General features: G+C 41.8%; 1 protein-coding gene across 12 annotated transcripts in view; it reads left to right on the top strand.

Moving 5' to 3' along the window:
- The window catches only part of PTK2 (protein tyrosine kinase 2), a 202166-nt gene that overhangs the window by 122443 nt on the left and 54089 nt on the right, over positions 1-25634 (top strand). For 6 of the 12 annotated variants that reach the window (XM_079984198.1, XM_079984199.1, XM_079984197.1 and 3 more), the window contains 9 exons: positions 3403-3457; positions 6042-6182; positions 6939-7016; positions 7810-7917; positions 10150-10267; positions 11782-11812; positions 15393-15445; positions 20164-20247; positions 21556-21573. In XM_079984198.1, coding sequence (XP_079840324.1) covers positions 3403-3457; positions 6042-6182; positions 6939-7016; positions 7810-7917; positions 10150-10267; positions 11782-11812; positions 15393-15445; positions 20164-20247; positions 21556-21573 — 686 coding nt within the window. The remainder of the gene's footprint in view (positions 1-3402; positions 3458-6041; positions 6183-6938; positions 7017-7809; positions 7918-10149; positions 10268-11781; positions 11813-15392; positions 15446-20163; positions 20248-21555; positions 21574-25634) is intronic. The other 6 variants (XM_079984189.1, XM_079984196.1, XM_079984194.1 and 3 more) reach the window with 2 other exon arrangements.

Raw genomic sequence — 25634 nt, 5'->3', positions numbered from 1 at the left:
ATTGATACCAGGAAAGGTCCTAGAGTAGATAATTAAACAGTACATCTCTGAACACTTGGAAAAGGATGCTTGGGTTTCTGAAAAACAAGTAATGCTTGTTTTTCTTTTTTTGATGGTGGATCAGGGGAATGCATTGGAAACAGTGTATCTTGATTTCAGTAAGACTTTTGACAAAGTCCTCCATAATATTCTTGCAGAGAAGCTGGGAAAATGTGGACTGGACTAGGTAACTGTTAGGTGGATTTGTAGCTGGTTGACTGACCAAACACAAAGAATGCTCACTAACGGTTCCTCGTCATCCTGGAAAAAGTGACAAGTGGGGTGCTGCAGGGTTCTGTCCTGTGGCTGTTGTTGTTCAACACCTTTATAAATAATAATAATAATAATAATAATAATAATAATAATAATAATAATTTTTTTTTATTTATATCCCGCCCTTCCCCGGCCGAAGCCGGGCTCAGGGCGGCTAACAATCAAATAATCAAACAATCAAATAATCCAACATTCTAAAAACATTTCATTATAAAAATTAATAAAGATCAAATTGATGGCAACCGTTAAACAAAATTCTGTGCAGGTTGCCAGAGGAGGGAGTCAGGCTGCGCCCTGACCAAAGGCCTGGTGGAACAACTCTGTCTTGCAGGCCTTGCGGAAAGATATCAGGTCCCGCAGGGCCCTAGTCTCTTGTGACAGAGCGTTCCACCAGATTGAAGCCGCAGCCGAGAAAGCCCTGGCTCTAGTTGAGGCCAGCCTAACCTCTCTGTGGCGTGGGACCTTCAGGATGTTTTTATTTGCAGACCGTAGGTTCCTCTGTGGGGCATACCAGGAGAGGCGGTCCTGTAGGTACGAGGGTCCTAGGCCGTATAGGGCTTTAAAGGTTAAAACCAGCACCTTAAACCTGATCCTGTACTCCACCGGGAGCCAATGCAGCTGGTATAGTACCGGATGAATGTGATCTCGCAGCAAAGACCCCATAAGGAGTCTTTCCGCAGCATTCTGCACCCGCTGGAGTTTCTGGGTCAGTCTCAAGGGCAGCCCCATGTAGAGCGAGTTACAATAATCCAGTTTGGAGGTGACCGTCACAGTGGCTAGGTCAGGGCGAGAGAGATAAGGGGCCAACTGCTTAGCTTGGTGGAGATGAAAAAATGCCGCCTTTGTTATAGCTGTAATCTGCGCCTCCATAGAGAGGGAGGTATCGAAGATTACACCCAAATTCTTAAGGGACGGTGCTGGCACTAATTGCACCCCCGCAAGAGATGGGAGTTGTTCCCTCAATCCCATATCGTCCCGTCCCAGCCAGAGGACCTCTGTCTTTGAAGGATTTAACTTCAACTGGCTCCCACATAACCATCCAGCCACAGCCTCCAGACATCTGGTCAGTGTGTCTGGGGCCGAGTCAGAATGGCCATCCATCAACAGATAAGAGTTGGGTGTCATCGGCATACTGATGGCAACCCAGCCCAAAACTCCGGACAAGCTTGGGCAAGGGGGCGCATAAAGATGTTAAAAAGCATCGGGGAGAGTATCACACCCTGAGGCACTCCACACACCAAGGAGTGGCACAATGACAATTCCCCCCCAAGTGCCACCCTCTGTCCCCGACCAGAGAGAAACGAGCACAGCCATTGAAGGACTGTGCCCTGGATCCCCACGTCGGCAAGGTTGTGGTCCAGGAGTTCGTGATCTAGAAGAATCAGCAGCCCCCGACCCGCCTCGATCCAGCTGCCTGCGGAGATCATCTGTTAGGGCGACCAGAGCCGTCTCGGTCCCATGACCAGCGCGGAAGCCAGACTGCAATGGATCCAGAGCCAATGTTTCATCCAGAAACCTACCAAGCTGTTCAGCAAACACCTTGGATGAAGGAATAGAGGGGATGGTCATCAAATTTACAGATGACATCAAACTTGGAGAGGTAGCTAATGCTGTAGAAGCAGAATCTGGATTCAAGATGACCTTAACAGATTGGAGAACTAGAGTAGATCAGGCCAGTGGCCCATCTAGTCCAGCATCCTGTTCTCACAGGCCAACCAAAAACAAATAATATTTATTTGTTTGTTAAATATTTGTTATGTTTTATTAGCTCCTGCAGTAAGCCAAGCTTCTATCATCGCCAGCCAGATATCTCTACAAGCAGAGCTTGAAGGCTGTTAAGGATGATGCAAAAACTGTTATAAAACTGTATAATATTGTTCATACCAATACACAGAAACCATGTACGGTAATAACATTAAGGTGGCAGTAATGTGAGATATTTTCTTTGTAAATATTTCCAAGATGTGCAGTGCAGTCCCTCTTGGAGTGCTCTTGCATGTCATGTAGACTGTCGGATTTATCTAATCCTACATAGGAAGATAAACTGCATGCAGTTTGCATCTGAGAAGAAATACATCAAAGGACTTAATATTTATGAATGTTTTATCACGTTCTTCCCCAGTTTAGCATCCCTGCAGACACTTGTGGTTGTAGCGGCAAAGGAGAATGTTCTGCTGCCGTTAATCTTATATGTTTTGGGGAAAGATTTTTAGCAGGGTCTTTTTTCTTTTCTTTTTTAAAGAGGCCTACAATCAAATGCAAATGATTCCACTAAATGGTAGCTGGCTTTGTGCATCTGACATCTCTGAATACAACCTCTATAGAAAGGAGCCCACATCCAGTTGTGCATTAGGTAGTGATCCCTGAAACATCTCTGGGGCTGCTATTCAGAATAAAATTAGGCAAAAGGAGGTGCCCTTTCCCAAGTGTCAAAGGGAGAGAGGGAGATATATATGTGTGTGTGTGTGAACATATACATAAACATATTTATGAATGATAAAGGGGAACCTTCCCTCAGTTTGTATATATATATACATCCAGTACAATTGCCACTTAAATTATTGCTGATGAACTTGCACGTTATTTTTCACATTTAGAGATTGGCAAATTGGGCTAGTGTCACAAAGCTTCAAATATAGTCAACAAGTAATAAAAGTTTGTTTTGCCTGTTAGCACTACAAGTTGCTTCTGCTTGGTGTATTTGTCTTATAGATATGGTAAATAAGGAAATTGTTAAATGTTTTGGAATGGAAAGAGGGTTTTTTGTGGGGGTTTTTAGTAGTCTGCTTCCCAACTAGACGTTTATAAAAGAACTGTTTAAAATGATATATAAACAATGTTGAAAAGGTTTTTTTTATTGTTGACAGTTTTTTATTAATTCTTCCTTGATTTGTTTATTAGCACACATTGTGTGTGTACACATACACACACACCCCTGCATATTTACTCATGATTTTATTGTTGATTTACATGAACAAGGCACACAAATCCCAAAATCTGTATTAGGGTAGTTGTTAGATCAGTCACAAAATCCTGTCCAAGTACAACACTTCTCATAAACATGACTAACTATTGCTTTGATTATTTCAGGAAAGATGTGGGCTTAAAAAGATTTTTTCCGAAGAGTTTGTTGGATTCAGTAAAGGTAATTGTATGTTCTATTCAGATGCTGGAAGTAGTTGGGTGGTGTGTGTTGATGATTCCATCTCCTGCCCCTCAAAGTGTACATTTATATACCATATTTTTTGCCCTATAGGACGCACCTTTCCCCCTCCAAAAATGAAGGGGAAATCTGGGTGCGTCCTATGGGGCGAATGCAGGCTTTCGCTGAAGCCTGGAGAGCGAGAGGGGTCGGTGCGCACCGACCCCTCTCGCTCTCCAGGCTTCAGGAAGCTATCCGCAAGCCTTGGGAGCCCGCGGGAGTTCCCGTCGGGCTCCCTAGGCTTGCGGATAGCAGCCTGCATCTTGAAGCCTGGGGCGGCTGCACAGGGCGCCCCGGGCTTCGGTTCCCCGACCTGGTTTGAAGCGCCGCCATCCCGCTGTTCCCTGACCTGGTTTGGGCTTCAGGCAGATATCCACAAGCAGTGGGAGCCCGGCAGGAAGTCGCGGCGGTCTCCCAAGGCTTGCAGAGAGCTGCCTGTTCTGTGGGCTGGGGTCAGGGGAAGCTCGGGCTTCCCCCGCCCCAGCCCCGCGCCTGGGGGGGGGGCAATAATTTTTTTCCCTTCATTTCCCCCCTCCAAAACTAGGTGCGTCCTATAGGGCGAAAAATACAGTACAGTGGTGCCCCGCAAGACGAATGCCTCGCAAGACGGAAAACTCGCTAGACAAAAGAGTTTTCCGTCTGGAGGTGCTTCGCAAATCGAATTTCCTATGGGCTTGCGTCGCAAGACGAAAATGTCTTGCGAGTTCCTGCGGGGTTTTTTTTCCTTTCCCCCCTTTTTCTAAGCCGCTAAGCCGCTAATAGCGCTAATCCGCTAAGCCGTCAATGGGCTTGCTTCGCAAGACGAAAAAACCGCTAGACGAAGAGAATCGTGGAACGGATTCTTTTCGTCTTGCGAGGCACCACTGTATTTATTTAGTACTGCCCATTTCATGGCGTTTCAAAACACGTGAGAGGACAAGTAACTCCTGCTCAGGGGCTTACAATCTTGGAAAATGGCCCAAGGGAATGTGGTGGTTTACTCAGTACAAGCAAAAAAAGACATAGGCATATTGAACAGATTCCTGACTTGTTTTGCTGGTCAGTTTCATCTCTCAGGAGGTGGGGGAGGGAATGAAGGGATCTGCTATTCTTTATCTATCTAATTCTTACCAACTGAGACCAGCTGGCAAGTACACATGCAAGAACCTTGGGGTGAAAATGACTGTGTTACCTTGGAATTTGTGATAATAATGTATGTGTAAACTGGACGTAGTTGGACAGGTAACCTGCATTTTTGGAAAGCAGATCTGAGGAATTTGTAGCAATGGCTAGAAATTCTGAGGGAGAAAAGAACTCAAGAGGGATGGGATATTGGGAAGTATGGAATACTGAAGGCACAATGGCAAACTATTCCAGTTAGGAAAAACAAAAGACATCTAAATAAGTTTGTGTGACTGCACAGAGAGCTAATGCTGATGAGCTGAGATTTTGGAAAGGATATGTACAGGAGGCAGAAGGATGAGTACAATGAGTAGCTTGTATCTGTAAGAATGTAAGGTATCAGGAAGGCTAAAATCCAGAAAGAGCTGAGACTTGAGAAAGGGCTTCTTTGGTTATGTTTAGATAAAGTAGAAGGACAAAGAAGCGGGTAGGTCTTCTGTTTAAGGAATTATTAACCAAAGATGAAGAGAGGGTTAGAATTACTCATTTTCTATTTCACCTCTGTCTTCTCCAATGAGATGAATTGTGTTCAACCTCAGGATAGGTAAGGAAGCTGTTAGAGAGCACCTAGCTACGTTGAAGGAGTTCAAGTTTCCAGGGCCAGATGAATTGCCGCCAAGGGTGTTGGAGTAGCTCGCAGATGTTGCAGAACCAGTGACTATTAATTGAGAATTCTTGGAGATCACATGAGTTGCCAGAAGACTGGGGATGGGCGGATGATATCCCTTTCTTCAAAAAGGGAAAAAATCAGGTCCGGGAAACTTGAAGTTAATTAGCCTGATGTCAATACCGAGCAAAATTCTATAATAGATTATTAAGTGTTCAATTTGTGAGCCTCAAGGAAAAGAGTGTGTGGATTACTAGGAGCCTGAATGGATTTATTTAATTTGTTCCTCCCAGTTCTGTACAATTTCCGAATGTCACAGGCTTCTGGGCAAGGACTACTTGAGGGTAGAGTGAATATTCTGAATGTGAATGTATGAGACTGAGAGGAAGCTGCCTGCAGTTTCTTCTTCACTTTATATTGGTTTAGAAAATAAGATCAAACCCCAGACAATGACAGTTGGCCCAAGTGCATCATAATACTCAGATTGCCTTTTAACATTATGGAGTAATTAAGTTTATTTCAACCTTTCTTCTGCAACAGCACCTGTTAAAGAGAGTTACATTGTTTTTCTTTATAAGATACAAGGTGGTAAACAGCTGTACATTATTCATGCTTGACAAAGCTTCTTTCTGCTTCAGAATTGTGAATCCCGCCCCCCAAGTTTATTGGGCAGATGTTTCCAACCTTGTGGTGATGGATGCAGTTTAATATTCGCTCTTGCCGGCAGGACCTTACAGTGATCTATCTTTCATTACCTAGGCCAAAAACCTACGGAAAATGATCCAGCAAACGTTTCGACAGTATGCCAACCTCAATAGAGAAGAAAGTATTTTGAAATTCTTCGAGATCCTCTCACCAGTATACAGATTTGACAAGGAATGCTTCAAGTGCGCTCTGGGTGTAAGTATGCTACATCCAAGTGCTAGGGCATATTACAAAATAATCAGGGTTATTTGTAGGCAGGTCACGGTTTATTAAACTATGGCCAGCAGCTTAACTATCATTTCTTGACTATGGTTAAAGGTTGCTTGTTGACCAAGGCATGTTGTTGTTGCATGAACATTAGTGTTAACCATGGTTTAGTGTTATGGGTGAACCTAGATGTTCTTATGGAACTGTCACTACCCAAAAGGTACAGAACCGTAACGGAAGAGTGTCAGAAAAATTTAAATCAATTTCAAGGCTTGGCTGCTTTTTATTGCTGGTGTTTTTCTCTGTTCTCTGTTGTAATATACCAAGGTTTAAGGGATTATCTGCCAGATGCGTTAATTGTGGTTCACTGTTATGTTCAGTCCAGGCCAGAGGTGACAATGGTGTTTTTTTAGGGGGCGGGGAAGGGAGAACAAGAGTTTGGTAAATGTGTTTGTTATATCCAGCTAATCACCAACCATATAATACAGTTACACACATTTTTAAGAATCATTTTTGAATTCGAGGATTGAAGACTGCACTCAGTTTCTGTGAGTCACAATGCCGCTGTGTCTAAAATTGAACTCTCCCCTGCTGGCTTTTTAAAAAAATGAGTTATTTTACATTATGCCAAGAAACAATGATAAACCTGTAAACATGGAAGTTGTGTAGTAAATTTGATGGTATTTACCCAATTTTTTTGTCAATGTTCTTTCCAAATCATCACCACCTCTATTAATATAAAAGTCAAGCTGGATAATTTCGGTCGAGCTGGCCATTGGTCCAGAAGAAGGAATCAGCTACCTTACAGACAAGGGTTCCAATGTAAGTCTGCTTATCCACCAACTGTATTAACATGCCTTGGAGTAGGAGGTGTAAATGAATGTTTAGGTGGAGGTTAATCTCAAGTTAGATTTTCAAGCAAAACTCTGCTGCTCCCATCTGTTTCACCCCCTAAAAAACAAACAAACCACAGTCAGTCTGCATTCTGTACTCAGCCCTTATTGGACTGTTTTTAGGGATTCTCCCTAAATACGTTGTACTTCTGCAGATCTTGGGCTTCTCCTTGGGTATCTCTTTTTTGTACTTGATGAGTTAGCTGCGTAAGCATCCTTCCCTGAACACTGGAAATAGAATATGGTATTGCCACTCTTCATACCATAACTTCTGCATTTTTGGTAGGCTTAAATTGAATCCTAGGATTTTTCTTTCCATTATATTGTGTTCCCCACCATAACCACCACCAACCCCAAACCAGGCTTCTTAGATTTCAGGAAACTTGACATACAGAAAGCTATGCAAACAAATGCTGTGTTGATTATGCTTCCCTCTACCCTCCTCTCCTCATAGGAGATCTCAAGTCAGTTTCATTTGGGCTCTCTGCCAATAGTTCATATTGCTCCATGGTGCTCTAGGCCAAGAGTTGCCATCTCTTTGCTCTCTTCCCTTTCCCCGGGCAGAGCTTGTGACATTGCTCTGAGGCTCTATTAAAAATGAAAGGAAGATGGCAGAATATGGTAAACTTCAGGAGGATAGTGGTAAGTGTTTAAGGATGGTCGGGTGATCTACAGTACTTGCTGTTACTGATGCTTTCACTTTACCCCACACTTTTCTGTAGCTTACTCACCTGGCAGACTTCCATCAAGTTCAGACCATTCAGTATTCAACTAGCGAAGATAAGGACAGGAAAGGAGTGCTACAAATGAAAATTGCTGGAGCACCAGAGGTAGGCGGGTTACTGTTGAGTTTTCTGTTGCATGGTCAGGCAATGAGACCTAATTCCTTACTGTACTTTATCAATACTTCATGAACAGAGGTGGGTGTCTCTCCCAGGACAGTGTAAAAACTTGGATCATTGCCTCAGACTTCTTTGACCTGAGACTGCAGCCCTCTGCATTAATAATGCTAAGAATGATGTATAGTAGAGTCCCAGCTGCAGTGAGGTACCTGCCATAGTGCTATTCTTTCAGGCTTCTTGGATCCAGAGTGGCTGAGATTATGTCTGCCTTGCCAGTTGTGCTGGACCACATGCCCATGCTACAGTTCTGCTGTTCCTTTTGCAGTAACCCCATGGTGATGGTTGCAGTGGAAAGCCATTACTGCCCTCTGTGGGTGCTCCTTATTATGGTGTGTTTGACAGAAACTGCTGCCCTTTGGAGTGTGTGAGCACTACATATTTGTGGTTAGACAGGTCAATGTGGGAAACCATGTATGGAGTTTTGAACCTGAGAATGATTCTTCCCTGACCTAGCTGTTACGTTGGACGTAATCAGGAAAACAGTGGAGAAGAGCGAGAACACAGAAATGAACAGTTAAGTCATATAAAAGATGGGTGCATTTCTCTGCTTTGGGAGATGTTGTTTACTACCCAAGAAACCCGCACAATGCACACAGTGCAATCCAGAAAAAAGGTGTGACTAGCAGAATCTTGCTTTTGAAACTGTTGATACATGGAAGCATACTGAACAGCTCTTTAGGTAAAGGTAAAGGGACCCCTGACCATTAGGTCCAGTCGTGATCGACTCCGCAGTTGCGGCGCTCATGTGGCCAGCATGACTAAGCCTGACCTTCTGATCAGCAAGTCCTAGGCTCTGTGGTTTAACCCACAGCGCCACCCGCTTCCCGTGAACAGCTCTTTAGTTGGTACCATAAACCTTCATCAATTATACTTTGTGAAAATGTGGTATATTTTGTGCTTAATATTTTTCTTAAACTGTATGAACTATGCACACAATCGATAAGCAAGTTTTTTAGGGTTAAATAAGAGACATTCAATTTCTAGTTAAAACCCAAACTGCATGCACTTCTTTGGTTATTTGTTGTTATTTTATTCCAGATAAGAATTGCCAATCAAGTTTGATCTCTGTTTGTTTATTATTTGCTTCACACAATTTATATTCCACACCTTCAGCATTAATTTATGTTGGTGCAGGTAACAAGTAGCAAGAACAATAAAAATGCAATTGATAAATTACAGACAACCCCAGTGTGTGTGTGTGTGTGTGTGTGTGTGTGTGCGCGCGCGCGCGCGCACGCACACGCATTCCAGGTCATCACACATGATGGCAGCACACATATAGCCTGCCCTCCCCTCATTCTGCCCCCTTTTCCTGCCACTTCTGGGTCACACATTCTTTGAATGTGTGCAAAATGGGAGTTGTCTGTAATGCAATAAAGCATAGAAACTAAGACAACACTGTGAAACATAATTTCACCCATCTCTTCAAATAGCAAAATCAAAACTGCTCCAAGTTAGTTTGTTTTTAAAGAAAAACAGCAAAACTACCTTTTGCTAAAAGCCATGAGAAAACAGGAATGTGTTTGCCTGGTGCCTAAAAGGTAGTTAAGTAGTCACTGCACTGGACCTCCCTGTGGCATTCCAAAGGTGAGGAGCTGTCAATGAAAAGCCTTTTTTATCAAAAGGTGAATTGTTTCTGAATTCTCCTCCCATTGCCTCATGAATATTGCTGATGCCCAGTATGTTTTGGATTCAATCCAAATAATTACAGTCCTAATCTTATACATTCTAAGATACAGGATGTAGATGAAAACCCTCCATATGGAGAGACCCATGAAGGCAGCCACACAGAGAAAGCAACTTATGAGCTGATTCGGCCACATGGAGATACACTGCTTTCCAGCAGAGAGATGGCACTTGTTGGCAGCTGAAAAAATACTCTGCTTTATTCATGCGAACTGGCATTAGAAAGTGGCATTTGTCATTGTGGTCGTGCCAGCTCTCATGTTCACATCCTCCATGGGGCCGCTCCCATGTGAAAGGCTTTAGGGTGTAACAACTGGGACCTTTTAATCATTTACTCACTTTCCCCCCTATTTTCTGTTTTTAAGTTGCATGCTCTGCTCTGACATAACAGCTCAGCTGTTCTACTAAATGTTTGTGTCTGCAAATAATGCCTCTTTGTTTGGTGCCCTGTTTTCTCGCTCTCTTTCTCTCTAGCCTCTGACAGTGACAGCACCATCCTTAACCATTGCAGAGAACATGGCAGACTTGATAGATGGCTATTGCCGGCTGGTCAACGGTGCTACACAGTCCTTCATCATCAGACCTCAGAAAGGTGAGATAACATTTTTGTAGATAACTTGTATTATGTCTAGTCAGGTTTGGTGTCATTTAGCTTGGGGGGTGGCTGGAATCCTAGCCTGGAGAACTTTTTTCTTGTTTACTAGGGGAAAATCCGTGTGGTTTCTGCAGCCAGGGGATATACAACTAATAGCAAAACATTAACAAGCGTCTGAGATGCCAATTCCAACAGCTACTCTTATATAAGTAATTTTAAAGATGGCAAAACCATAACTTAGTCATATTGCAAAACTGTCAGCTAGTTTGTATTCTAAACTAGTAATAAAATATCTCTTGCTTGCACACAAACTTAACTATCTCTCCCTATGTGGTCCATCATACTTTGTTTGGATCATGTATGTTCTATAGGAAGACAGCCTTCCTTTTTAGACACTCATGCATTCAGTTATACATGTTTTTATTTATTCTATTCTTCCTCTACGGAAATCAGGGTGGCACCTATGGTTCTTTCCCCCCTTTATTATTCACAACAATCTTGTGAAGTAGGTTAGGCTGAGACATAATAAGCAGCCTAACGTCACTTGATAACGCTATGTAGCATGATGGATTTTAATTTTCATCTCTCCAGTTCTGATATTTTTGGTTACATGAGCTTTGGCATGCTCGAAGAAATTTTAGACTCAAACACAAGATATGAAAACTGCTGTTAGAATCATAGAAACATATTTTATTTTGGCAAATGTGAATTATTCAGCGAAAAAGAAATACATAAAACTAAATTTAATTTAAAAAAATAACTTTTGATTATTAATATTAGTGCAAAAATAAAATAGTTGTTTAAAAGTATCCAAGTCCAGGAACGGCTTTTGCCTTGTTGCACTGAGCACAAAAGAGGTTGTCTGCAGAGAGTCTAGCTTATTTTCTACTGACTGGTTATACTTCAGTACCCCATGCCTGATAGACAGATAATCTATAATCAAATTTAAATTTCAGACACTATTAAGCGAGGGAAATTATTCAAGTCTGATTTTGATATCTTAACACTAATAGTGTAGAATAGTGCAACCATGATTTTGGGGCTTTTTCATTGAGTACTTGAATTTTTGTAATATTTTACTTTCAGTTTCTAGTCTCTTGCTTCCTGTATGTTGGACCTTCTGCAGATGTTCTAAAAATTGCTTGGGAAAGTGAAATAATAGTTAGAAGTTGACCCAAAGGGTAAAAATTCAGTTGCTCAGAAAACAGTGGGCAGATTTCCTGTAGTTTTGACCCTTCTGACACAATAGTAGTGTGTTGGAGTTTTTCTGAAGATTTTCCCTTTCTACAGGTATCCAGAGATTCATTATAAGATCCTTGTACCGCATAAATGAGGGGCATTTGGAAGCTTTATGTAAGGCTATTAGGGAAAATGTGATATTGTAAAACATCCTCCTAGAATTTGAAGATGGAATTAGCTGTAATTAGCAGTTTTCCTACTTGTGAAATATATTTTATGCATATACTGTAAGAGCATGTGACAATCGACTGTCTATTTTCCTCTTCATGCAGAAGGTGAAAGAGCTTTACCGTCCATACCAAAGTAAGTCTTAATACTTTATTTTCAGAAGTTAAATAATACTTTGACATATATTAATTTGGGGGCTGTACAGCTAAAGACTTTAAATGAAGTTAACCAGCTATTGTTTGTTCCATTCATTTTTATTCACCATGTAACTCAAATACACCAGGATAACTCTTGTAGCATCATAAGGATGGCAGGTGGCATTGTGCGTTCTTGTGGCCTCCATATCTCTTTGTGACCAAACTGCTGCTGGATTAAAATCAAATGCCTTTGGGAAACTCAAATGCATACCTGGCAATAATTTAGTGATGGAATAAGTTCTTTGATGCAGAAGGTCCCAGGTTCAATCCTTGATAGTAGTAGTAGAAGTAGAAGTAGAAGTAGTAGTAGTAGTAATAATAATAATAATAATAATTATTATTAATAATAATAATTATTTATACCCCGCCCATCTGGCTGGGTTTCCCCAGCCACTCTGGGCGGCTTCCAACAGAATATTAAAATACAATAGTCTATTAAACATTAAAAGCTTCCCTAAACAGGGCTGCCTTCAGATGTCTTCTAAAAGTCTGGTAGTTGTTTTTCTCATAGTGTGACATGTGAAGGCAGCTTTTTGTGTGAGCTACATTAGGACAATACACTTTCCTCAACTATATTTTATTCCATAGAAAAACCATTAAGTGAAAAATTTCATTAAATTAATAGGAATATTATGAATGCATACAATGCTATTCAGATTGTGGGGTTTAAAAGTTGCAATCTCTCCCCCCCCCCTCCAGCCTGGCCACTATCCCAGGTGGGTGGGTGTGTACCCCTTCCCCACATTATGATAGCTTTATTTTACCTGGGGACATGTGTGTGCATGCACAAAGCACTATTTCTGTAAACTAGAGTAAAAAAATAAACCCCAAATAATATAGAATCCAAATCTTTCTTTCTTTCCCTTCCTTCCTTCCATTAAATGTGTTAGTTGTTTTATCTGTACCAGGGCACACCCAAAGTTGACTTACAACCAAAGAGAGCCAAACAACCCCATCATATATACATTAAAACCAAGAGGAAACAGAAATACATTAAAAACATCCCCATACACTAAGGTCCCAGACAGTTAAAGGCCCAAGGCTTGGCTATAGAAGAAAGTTTTTGCTTGGTGCCTACAGATTTATGATGATGTCACCAGGCAAATTATATCGCAATAGATTTAGAACATTGGTAGAAACGATGATGCAAATTTCCCCCCCAGAAAAGCTCTATTATTATTGCCACCTTTCTTTTTCTTTTTCCTTTCAGGCCTCCTTTTGTTCTGATTTGGTATATTCATTTCAATCAAAATAGGTCATCTCCATTTCTTTGTGGTCCTAAAATTCACGATAATGCAATAGCTTTTGTAGATTATAACTACTGCGTGTTCTTAAATAGGCAAGAGAGCTTAACTTCACCTTCAGCCAAATGGCTGAAATATGCCTCATGCAGGGGTGTGAGCCCTTATTTTGGCTCATTACCCCCTCAAACAGGGCCTGAATCCTCAGCACATTGTTTGATGCTTTTGGTTTCAGGGTTGAGTAATGGCCAAATGGTGACTAAGGCAAGAGCACAATGGGCTGCCAGCTTTAACTCTTTCTGCACTTGCTCTATTTTGAAATATATCCCAGGTGCTTAATATATATCTCAAGTGGCTGTAGCCATGTTAAGTGACAGCATAAAAACAGCTTAAACTGAAAATATTTTACAGCATTTTCCAAAGGTCAGTGGAGATGGGCTAAGGCAAATCTCACAGGGTAGTTGTTTCTGCAAGGCAAGCGCTAGGACAGAAAGACCCTGTTGAGAGCATTAGTCTTTACTGTCCGCAAAGTTCTGAATGTTGTTGTAGTTACAAGGCGGGGAACCTTTCCAGCACTAGGGACACATTCTCTCCCCTGCAGCCTTCCAAGCCCCACATGCCAGTGGTGGGCAGGGCCAGAGGCAAAAGTGGGTGGAGCAACAAAGGTAGCTTCTACCTTTGCACAGTAGGCTAGTTCCTACAAATGCTCACAAGCCTTTCAAGGGCACATTCCTGCAAGGAACAAGCACTTGAGGAAGATGCAAAGTATGACCTGTGAGCCGTAGGGGGGCAAGGGGAATGGCTTAGGAGGAAGTGTAGGTTGGGGAGAGTCCTGAGGGCCAGATAGAGGGTTTTAGAGGATCACATTTGGTTCCTCGGGCCTGAGGTTCTCCACCCCCTTTGCTTGGTGATTTCAGGCTTGAAGGGATCCTAAGCAAAGCTCTCTGGGTGGACTTGTGTAACAAAAGGTGATGGCTATGGTGTTCTTTCCCTTCTGAATTTGGCTTTCTAGAGGCTGGGAAAGAATTTAGTTGTCTTGACCAGCAACATGCTCAGCCAGTTCTCCAGTGGAAAGAAAACATTTAAGTATTAATGTGTGTTCCTCAATCAGCAGGCTATGCATAAGGATAGGTCTCTCATGTTTAAAATCCACTCCATGTTTTTGTAGCAGTTGTAGCGTACCATAATCTGAAGCTGTCCCCACCCAGATTTTACTTAGTACTCAAAATGCTCTTCTCTACACAAGCTAGACCAGGTCAATCAGCCACTGAAAGATTCTGGTAGGCTTCAATATAAGTAGTTGTTACTAAAGTTGTAGTAAAATCCTGTTCTGCTTGGAGAACTACTCTGGTTTTTTCCTGGTCTCCAAAGAATGAATATTTTAACTTCTCTTGCTGTGAATGTAGGAGCCCCTCACCTCCCTCTGGCAGCACACAAACAAAATGCTGTGAGGCCACTTGTAACTCCACACTCCCTTTACACAGCATGCTAAATCTAAAGAGGCTTCCTTTTGCTGAGCTTCGTTTTTTATTTATGCAGTTATATATTTTTATGTCATAAAACAGTCATTTTAGCACAGTGTATGTTACTTTACTGTAGACTGGTGGTCACAGTTTTGTAGTTCATTGTTGCTCATGTTTACTCAGATATCTCTTACTGAGTTCAGTGCGACTTATGTGCAAGTAAATGTAAAGATTGCAAACTTAATCTGTTTATGAATTGCTCATACTGTTTCATGATTAAAACTCTCTTGATGTACAACCACCACTGAAGTTAATAGATTGATAATGGATAAATTCTTAGCTGCACTAAGCCTACTAAGTTTCCCATCCCCCAGGGGTGAAATAATATTTAAGAAGGATATGCCCTACATACTTAACAGGAGAGATAATAAGACGTGTAATAAAGAGACAACATAGCCCTCTTTCACATATAAGAAGTAGACACATTGTTGAATTGGGGTAACACTAAATGAGGATTAAAAGCAATTCAAAATTAAACTCTTGCTTGTTAACCCAGTTTCTTTATAAAGCTATTCTCTTCTGACTTGGTCAAGATGAATCAAGTTTAAAATTGGCTCCTCATAGCATTCCCTCTACTCTCCCCCCACCCCCACCCCTGGTGGATTCATAATGGTAGAGACAACTTTCTGCTCCTCCAAAACTTTTCACTGTAGAAAATGGGTTGGCCCTCCTAGTTGCAGGAGGTGCCCTGTTAGAATGAATTCTCTTGAGCTACAATGTACAGCATTCACAGATTTGAACTCTTGTGTTACAGGCTGGCCAACAACGAGAAGCAAGGAATACGGTCACATACAGTCTCTGTATCAGGTAGGACCTGCAGTAACTTTGCTTATGAAGACAGTTTTATTTCGGTAATTTTATATATACTTCTCTGCTGCTAAATATTTTAAAGCCTTTGCTTACTTCCTCACAAAATATCATTGAAGGCTGGGAGGGGCAGGATATGCTGGGTTTTTTTTTTTTGTTGTTTGTTTAACAAAGGCATCTCCTTATATGAAGCTTAGATGAAAAGTGATTACAGTACATAATTGAATTGCTTATGTGCAGGTTACTTTTCAACCAGGGGTAGCCAACTTGGTGCCCTCCAGTTACTGTTGAACTACAACTCCCTTTATCCCTGACCAGCCCCTGACTGGAAGGCATCCTGTTGGCTACCCCTGCCCTTCATGATTCACGTATGCAAGGGCTATCATAGAGGGGGGAATATACAGCTCAATGAAAACTGCAATATCTTATATCATTGCCTTTAATAAAATGTGTGCATGTGCTCTGTATCTACACGGATTTAGTCATCAGCAACAGAACTTGATATGGCTGTGAATTACTGGCTTAATAAAGTGCTCCATTTTAATCTGCTGCAATTCCTTTGTTTGCATAGAGTTGCCAAATACTAGGATCACTCTGGGATTCTTTTCAAACCAAAACATAAAGTAGTGATCCTCGCTGAGAGCGGAAGATGTAGAGGCTGGAGAACTTAGGACTGTTCGGCCGATGCTGTAGCTCAGTAGGAAATGTGTTGTATTTAGACCTGGGTTAAAATCCTAGAATTCAGTGGATTCACATGGAGACTCTGGACAGGTTGCAACACTTGGAAATAGGTTTGACAAATAGGCGCGGGTGATAATGAGTTTTATCCTTATTTATTATTCTATTGCTTTTGTCAGTTTGCACATATTTGCTTCAATCTCTGTGTATAGAATGTTAATCACTATGTGGCTACTATAAGAGAATAATTGTAACCAAAAAGCATTGTACATGCTAAAATTGCTGTGGAAATAACAAAAGAAGACCATAGTTGAACATGAACAGTCCTCCCCTACTTCTCTCCCCAAACAAACCAGGAGCAGTGAGCCAAGAATAGGCCTTGGCTACTCCTTGTGGTTTGTTTAGAGAGAAACATGAGCCTGGGTTCAGATAACACAACAAGCCAAGTCTTGTGGCTTGTTGCCCCAAGTGCAGCAAGGAGTAGGGGAGGAGTTGACCAAGGGCAAGTGCAGCCCTGAGGCCAAACCAGATTAGCTACCCCTTGGTTTACTTGTTGTTTTGAGAGGAGAAGGGAAGGAAACACACAGGGATCAGGAGAGAGAATTTGTTCCATCTATGCTGAGAAATTAAAAGGTCCCATTTCATAAGTTAGCATCAAAGTTGGTCTCAAGTCTTTAAAAACATTAAATCTGTAGATGCAACACGTTCATGAATAATGGTTTGTGTAACATGGAGAAGTTGGGTGGATAGTGTCAACATGCACATCAAACTGAAGTCTATAAGTTTGATTGCTCTATGTACCATTATCTAGACATGAGATTGTGCATGCAGGATTATGCTTTTTTCTGTTCTGGCTCTTTTTTGTTCTTTTTGGTCAGTCTGCTTTTCACATCAACCTTTTTATTGGCTTGTACAGCTGGATTTAATTACACTTGATTCTTGAAGAAACTACTGGCCAATTTCTTGTTTAAACAGAGAACTCTTATTACAACAATGGAGAGCCAACTGGGAAATCCATCACCACTTCACTAGAGCAGCTTGGATGCATTCTTAAATGTAGCAAAGTCTAAGGAGTACAGGCCAAAACACAGAAGGATAACTTTTAAATCCTTAACAATTCAGCCATTGGGCTGCAGTTTCTAAACACTTTGTTATGAACCATTAAAGCCCAGTTTGTGTAGAAATGTTGGAACAGCTCTAATGACTCATACAGTCCAAATGGTTATTCATACAGATTTTGTTACTACTAACCATTATTTGCACAAAATAATTTCAAGTCATAGTATAGTTCCTTCAGGTTTTGGCATGGGCTGTTGTCATGTTGAATTCATTCCTCAGGAACAGATCGTTAGTGTGAAAATTATATGGTAGTTTGGGCATAGTATTTTTCAGGGGGAGATAGTCTCTTTGGGTTTTTCTCGAAATGTACCAACTAGCTTCAAAGGAAGTTGTTTTTCATGCAATCACATAAAAGAGGCACACTTTCCCAATGAATATGTCTGAATGACACTGAACAATGAAAGCAACAGATGCACACAATGCACAATTAATGTTGGCTTATCTAGCTTAGCAGAGTTTTAACAGCACATAGTCTAATGTGCAAAACCAGCTGTGGTGATGCCATCCCAAACTGCAGAATGAGAGCTGTCATTTGATATTTAAAGTGACTTGTAGCCCAGAGACTTAAAGCGAGGCAGGGTTTTATAGATAAGCCTCACTTTTCCCATCAAAACCAAGAAACACAAAAACAGAATGATACTCTTTGATTTTATCAGCATTGCTCTTCTTTATCGTGCATGAATCCCAGTGTTCTAGAAGTTCTGCAAAAGCTGCCAGCCATTTAAAGAACAAGGTCACCAAACAAAAGTATCACTGAATAATGGGCAGTGTGACTGTTTCACAGGGAAGTGCATGCACAGAATTGCCCTGGTTTCCACATGGTGTTTACCGTTTGGCCTTGAAATGCTATGTGCGTTCACTCAGTGTAATCTGTAAGTCACAGCCTTATAGCATGTGGTATTCAACACATGAAGACGTAAATAAATTAATCACACCACAGAGCAAAATGTTCCTGTCCCTTCCACCCCCTTTTAAGAGTACTTCTACAGTGGAGTTGAGTAGAATGTCTAAATCTGTCACTGAAGCAGTGCGGGTCTACATGCCAAGCATCTAGATGAAAAAATAATAATCCAATCCTGGAATTCTGTTTCTGGTTTCTGCCATTTATTCAGAAGCAGCACTGTCCTCCAAATTCACTCATACAGGGAGACAGTGGCACATGTTAATCAAGTTGCTCCCTGCCATTCCCCCATCTCCTTAGCGATGAGTAAAGTGTGTTGAGCTGCTTTGGATAGAGCAGAACCATTATTTGGCTTAGCATCTTCTATTTTAACTTAATATTATATTTATTGTGAAATTACATATGAGAGCAATTGTCCTGTATGGCAGTTTATAAATCTTTCAGTAAATAAACCATTGCCTTACTCCTTTAGTGCATTCAAGTTGCTCAGATGCCTTCGTTTTAAGACACTTATGCAAACCATATATATATTATACAGTCCCATGACTATCCTTTTGCAACAAGAGGAAAGCCCAAGGAATGCATGGTCGACTACCTGTTTTAAACAGCATAGTTTGGTAATCAGGTCCTGTGTGGCATTGAATGAACTGAAAGAAAAATGCACGTTGCTGTTGGGAATATTAGTATCCCAGAATAGGGAAAAATGTTTTGCATCTTCAGTACCACACAGTCCTTAGAAGTGATTTAAGAAGGATAAGCAAATGTTGAGCTGCCATCTGTTTCTGGAGATTACGATTTTTCCCCCTGCTGACCATGCTTGAAACATGCTCGGTCTGTCTACTTGTGATAGCTAAGAGAGCAAAGCACCCACATGATTTTTTGATAGCCCACTGCAATTTTTGTACTGTGAGCTGGCGAGGCCCCTGTGATTCTTGGTTGTCTCAATCAGAAAGAGTGATGCTGCTAAACAGAGTTCAGGAAGCAGAGCAAAGTACAAAGAACAGGTTCCAAGGTGGGTTGCATGGAGATCGATACAGTTAAACCATACAAGATATTCCACCTCAAAAGGCTTGTGCAAGAATGCCTGTCTTGTCTTGACATCAAAATATATATAGTGGCAAGGCCAGATATCTCAGAGAGGAAGGCATTCCACCAAGTGGGAGGCCACCACACTGGTGATCATGGAAACGGGGGGTTGGGGATGGTGGCCCCTGTTCTATGGCATTAGGCTTACACTTAAATACACTAGAGCCTTTCCTCATACCCTCCCCCAAACAAAATTTGTCAGAGTTTAGAAGGAGAAATGGAAGCATGTGTCTGACTGGTCTGCTGGACTGCTACTTTTTCAGATGTTTCCTACGCACCTTCCATTTCTGTATTATCAGTGTCCAATCCTCCACTTTTGTGGATCCAAAAGAATTTGGCAGATCTCCTTGTGGTACGCACCAGTATAAGCTTATGGTTTTTATTATATAAAGGCCAAGGATAAGAAGCTGGAGGTGAAGAAAGACCCCAGGAGCTGAAGTCAGGTCTTACAGAAAGAAGTTTTTGCCTCTTTAGGGCAAAAGAAAATACTCTCACTCCTTATCTTTTACTTAATGATGAGTGAAACATTTGCATTTGTTGTTATTGTGTCTATGTTCATACACACAGTCATGTGAATATCCAGATTTGTTAGTAATTGTCAATTTTGTAATCTATGCCAGTTCATACACCAAAGCGACGTGTTCTTCTCATTGCTGTAAACAAGAGCTTGCAGATGTTGAGCTTTTAACAGCCCCTGTTTGATAAACCCCTTTTCAAAAAGCAAAGTAGAAGTAAAATATTCATTTCTGTAATAATACCCATTGAAAGGAAGGAAAGACATATTTCATGTAGTTGACTATCCCTTGAAAGGATAAAAATGTAACATTTAACTTTTGCATTCTGGTGTTCATTCCTTGCAGATGTGCTGATACGTCAATCTTCCGTTGTGTCCAAATAATTTTTCTTTCTTTTTATTTTCCGCTTCTTGGTAAAGGAGTCAATCACTGTCAACACAAAGCAAAGAAAGCCAGGCACTTTCTCCCTTTCGTCTTCTGTTCCCATGAGTCACCACCTAAGGGTACTACTGCACTGCTCTGCCTTTAGGCTTCCTGACTAACCCGAAAGCTGAACAATACTAACTCTGTTGCAGTTTTGTTCACCTGAGGTTGGAGTAAAATTGTGAAGCAGAGTTCCAAGAATAATCCCGCTGAAATTTTAGAGCATTTCCCAACACACACATACACACCTCGCAGGAAATATTTTTAACAAGTGTAGATGCTGCCGCCTTTGTACCGATGTGGTACACTATGTAAGCAAAACAATTGGGCAATGCAAGTGAAGAAGCTCTGCAAATCTTTTACTCGGTGGTCCACTTGGGCCAGTATATTCTTGGACCCCTGGTATAGCATGCAGTTTAATGTCATATAAATTAGTAGCTATTAAAGTGTATTGAGGTCACTTAGGTTAGTAAGTGATTGTGGTAATGCTTTGCATAGGTCTAAAGGCATGTGCAGGCATTGCTACTGTAGGATTCTTACTGTGGGACAGGTATTTGCCTTCATGTTAGCATGCTGGACAGGGGGAGGCTCCAGTATCCTCAAATGCAAGAAATTTGCTCAAGGAAGAGAACCAAAAGCATGGCTGGGAGGGGAAGACTTGCACCAGTCTAGGAGTACTTTTAGCCACGGGCCAGGAGGACATAGAGTGTGCCTGAGCCCTGGGTGTTGGTTCTTTACAGATGGGGCTTTGGTGGGGAGTTAGGGATGAAGAGAGGCAAACTTTCACCGTGCCTCTAATGAGCAGGTGTTTGCAGCACATTATCTTTTGAGCTGATTGGTTAGCAATCTGTTTCTGTAATTAGTACTAAAATTCTGAATGTGGATTGTATTTAGTAGTTTCAAATTGTGGCATCACATGATTTTGCAAGAACAAATTCATACAAGCATTAAATAATAGTCTAAATTACAGGAGAAAGTTTTCATACGCATCAGGCCGGTTTGCCCCTTGGGCCAACTTATTCCTTTTTATTCTGCTTTCTTGTCCCGTAGCAGATTGATGCCACTGGTAATGAAGTGCAGCCGCTTAAGTTTCCTTTCCCCAAAAATGTACTTGAAATTTTTACCACCGTGTTGTTTGCTTGCATTTTGTCCTATGCTGTGAGGAATTAGACCACTGGATTCCAGTGAGCTCCCTTAATTTCCTCTTCCTTTATCAGATCTCTTTTGAGCTAGGCATGTAAGATGACTGCATATGATTTTGCTATTCTGTTTGACTTTCCTGTGATTTTAATACTATATCTTCCCATTGCTTTCCCCTTTTGTCCCTCCCCTTCCCTGCATTTCTCTCTCTCTCTCTCTCTCTCTTTGCATGCCACCCGGATCAACAGATGAAATTAGTGGGGACGGTAATATGTGGTTATATATCTATACCTATTTCAGTCTGTCTGTCACTAACATGCAGTTTTACAGCCCCTTACGCTGATCTACTGCTAATGTCATTTAAAAAAATAATCAAAGTAGCTCTAAGGCTGGCTTTTATGTCTTGCTACTCCACAGTGTCGCACAGTGTTGTTTGTTTGTCTTTAAACCCTTCAAATGAGGGCTGAAGTTGGCTTTACATTAAATGAGACTGCTGTTCCAAATGATAGTTTTGCATCTACATTCCCTTCCCTTCTCAGAAACATCTAGTGTTTCCTACCTCATGTCTTGACACCACAGTGTCAAGCCTGGAGCTGGAACTGGGGAAGGGATATTACACTGGAATTTATGGAGGACAAGCAGGAAACTAGATGTGCAGCTGCTTATCTAGCTTAATTCCAAAAGGAGAATTTCCATTCCCCCCCACCCCACCCCAAATATACGCGCTGAACTTGAAATACTGAAGCAAGAGCAAAGTGCAGGCTGGACTCTATGTGTGGCTTCTGGAGTGGTGCTGAGAATCTGTTTGGAATGACCAAACAGAAACAAAAGTTCCATTCCCAACCCAAGTTATTAAGAATATCTCAAACAGCAGCCAGTGAAGAGCTGCATTTCTTTACATTAGACAGCTTCTTTAAAACTGGCCCCCTCTGCTGGTGCTAGACCCCTCTGCCTTACATCCCTGAGCCACTATTAAGGCTTTGCAATTCCTAGGCCTTTCGAAATGAAGAATTGCTTATATTTGCTATAGCATAATACCAGTATCGGAGAAAGCTAAACGTTTTTCTTTCCAATGCAAGTAATTTGTCAACCTGGGGTGAATACGAATTCTCCAGTACGTGAAAGAGAAAAGTAAAATAACCAGGAGGAAATGGAATGGTCTGTTATATTCATTCTCTCTCTCTCTCTCTCTCTCTCTCTCTCACACACACACACACACACACACACACACAGAGAGAGAGAGAGAGAGAGAGAGAGATAGATATGAACATTTACTTTAGATACTATAGCCATCTTAATCATCCTTCAAATGCTGAGCACATCATTATTTTTAGAGGGTCTGCAGTGTTGGGGCTGCTTTGCTCCCCATCACACTAGAACAGCACCTATGCAAGGAAGGGATCACAAGGTCTGGTTTTGGAAACATCCTTTTGATTATGATGCCAGCCAGAAGCAGCCATGTGGCCACATTTGCCAGGGTGGCTTGTAGAGATGTGCTGCTAGAATTGGCTATATCCTTTCCACGCGTGCCTTTCTGCATTGTTTTCTTCTGCACAGAGTGAAGAAAAAGCCCACCCCTAAGACTGTGTAAGAGTAATAAAGTGAAAGCAAAATAATACCAAGAATATAAAGCATGCTTTATTTCTCTTTATCGGAAAGGTATGCCCATAGCTTTTAAAATGCGCTTTTATATGGGAAATGCTACATGTTCAGGGTTGTGCAATGTTCAGCCATAATCCTATTTGAGGATAGCATCCTATTGCCACTATGCTAAACCTACTTATTGATGAATAAATCTGCAGTCCTAACCCCACTTACCTGGGAGTAAGCCCCATTGAATTGAACAGGGCATACTACTGAGTAGACACCATGGCAGCTGCAGCTGCTTCTATCTGTGCTTTAATTTAGAGACAGCAGCAGCTAATGATTAAGTGCTGGGCTGTGCAAAGCAGGAAACAGCGAAGGTGGATTTTTATTTTATGTATCATGTTAGCATGCTGCCATTCCCCAAGGAACTCAGGGGTTACGTGGGGTTATATTTGTTTATCCTCTCATCAACAATGTAAGGAAGGTTAAGCTGAGATAGAGCCTGGGTTGTAGGCTGCCCAGTGAACTTCATGGCTTGGAAACAATTTTAGCCTGAGTTTCTCAGATCCAGTCATAAGGTTTTAGTCACTACACTACACCACAAGAACTGAAAGTAAATTGACAAATAGAACAGGAAATCTCTAGCAATTGTGCTTTTGAGAGAATCTGGATATGGGTGAGCATTTCAATTGTTTACTGAGAGCCAGAGAGGGTTGGGGTTTTTGGGGGGCGGGCGGGGAGGAGATGATACAGCAAAGTGAAAGGAAGGAAGTGGTAGAACTTGGGAACAGATCAAATGAAGGAGGGGCAGTTTTTACCACTGAGATGTGAGATTTGGTGGAGAGATGCTTTTCAGTATCTCTGAGTATCAGAAAACTGATAGTGGAGGGAGCTTTGAAGAAATGGGAGGACTGAGCATAAAGAAAGGTGTGGTCAAAGGCTGCTACAGGGAGGTGGAACGACAAGGAGTAAGTCACAAGGTGGCAGAGGGAGAATGAGTAGATCAAGGAGACGAAATAAATAGTGAATGCACAGAAGTCCAAGATTGAAGGCAAGTTTAAAAAGTTGGAATAATCAGAAGATTGAACTCAAAAGATAGAATGAGATGAAAAGACCTGAAGGGTCTTACATTTTGGTCTCTGTTACAGAATATACCAGTTTTAAGTGGAAAAAATACATCTAAATCAGTGCCCCCCCAAAAAAAAACCAATAATGGGGAAAGGGACAAAATCCCACTTTCATGTTTAATGCAGAGATACCAAACCACTTAAATTAATCTGCTCCATTCACAATTGGTATTACCACTTTTTGGGGGGGCGGGGGCGGTATATTCATTCAAAAAGTACTGTATTTTTCGCTCAATAAGACGCACCAGACCACAAGACGCACCTAGTTTTTGGAGGAGGAAAACAAGAAAAAATATTCTGAATCTCAGAAGCCATAACAGCAAGAGGGATCGCTGCGCAGTGAAAGTAGCAATCCCTCTTGCTGTTCTGGCTTCTGGGATAGCTGCGCAGCCTGCATTCGCTCCATAAGACGCACACACATTTCCCCTTGCTTTTTAGAAGGGAAAAAGTGAGTCTTATAGAGCAAAAAATACGGTAATTGGTGAAGAGTTTTCAGAGGAGCACTTAGGCTTGGCCAGGATATGTCACCGGAGTTTGGAGGTTGAGAAGGGACAGGGTTTGGTGGTCCAGAATTGCTCATCACACAAGTATCAAGGGAAAACATTGGCACTTTCTCACCAGCAAGTTTTTAGAACAGTAGCTTATGTACCCTATTGTGTTTTTTAACTTTTTATAAAGATGCAGTGTTTATAATGAACAGATGAGCAAATGTTTTGGGAATTGTGGTCTAAACATACAGTGGTACCTTGGGATGTGAACGGGATCTGTTCCGGAGCCCCGTTCGCATCCTGAACAGATCATAAGACGCGACAGTGCGCGTGTTGCGTTTCGTTGCGCATGTGCGTGACGTCATTTTGACCATCTGCGCATACGCGAGCGGCAAAACCCGGAAGTAACACTCCATTACTTCCGGGTTGCCGCGGAGCGCAACCCAAAAGCGCTCAACCTGAAGCGTATTTATCCCAAGGTATGACTGCACCGTCTTCATACAGGGGGCTTGGGGTGAGAGTGCAGGCTTTCAGATATTTATCCCAGTTAGTGGGCAAGAATGTGTGAGTCTTCATCTGCTTCCCACTCCTTTCTAGAGGTCTAAGAGATCACTGTCAGGAGTGGAATAGATTTGGCATGATAGGAATCATAGAATTGTAGAGTTGGAATGGACCTTGAGGATCATCTAGTCCAACCCCTGCAATAGAGAATATGCAGCTGTCCCGTTACTGGATTGAACCTGCAACCTTGGCTTTATCAGCACCACACTCTAACCAAGTGAGCTATCCATGCCCAAGGCAGATTTATATAAACATACTTGCCACTCTTAGTTCCCAGTGAACTATTACTGAGTATTGTAAGCATCTGTCTCTCTTGGTAGACAATGGAGGAATGCACCATTGGGGTGAAGCAGACTGTTGGAAGATTGCAGCACCTGCTGTGGCTGTAGAGGCTGATAGACATGTTTTGTTGCAGCTGGGGCAGATGAAGGTGTTTGGTTGTGCTACTGCAGATGTACCATGGCGTTCCTTCTCTCTGCGCTCCTCCCAGTGGTCATTTCTCCTCTGGTCACTGCGATGGATGCATGTCCTGACTGTCTCCAGGCACTGCAGTCGTCTGCAAGG

The sequence above is a fragment of the Podarcis cretensis genome (assembly GCF_951804945.1).
Source record: "Podarcis cretensis genome assembly, chromosome: 7".
In the NCBI taxonomy this organism is placed as follows: domain Eukaryota; kingdom Metazoa; phylum Chordata; class Lepidosauria; order Squamata; family Lacertidae; genus Podarcis; species Podarcis cretensis.
The sequence above is the reverse complement of the archived record's forward strand: the minus strand, read 5'-3'. Positions and strand labels throughout refer to the sequence as shown.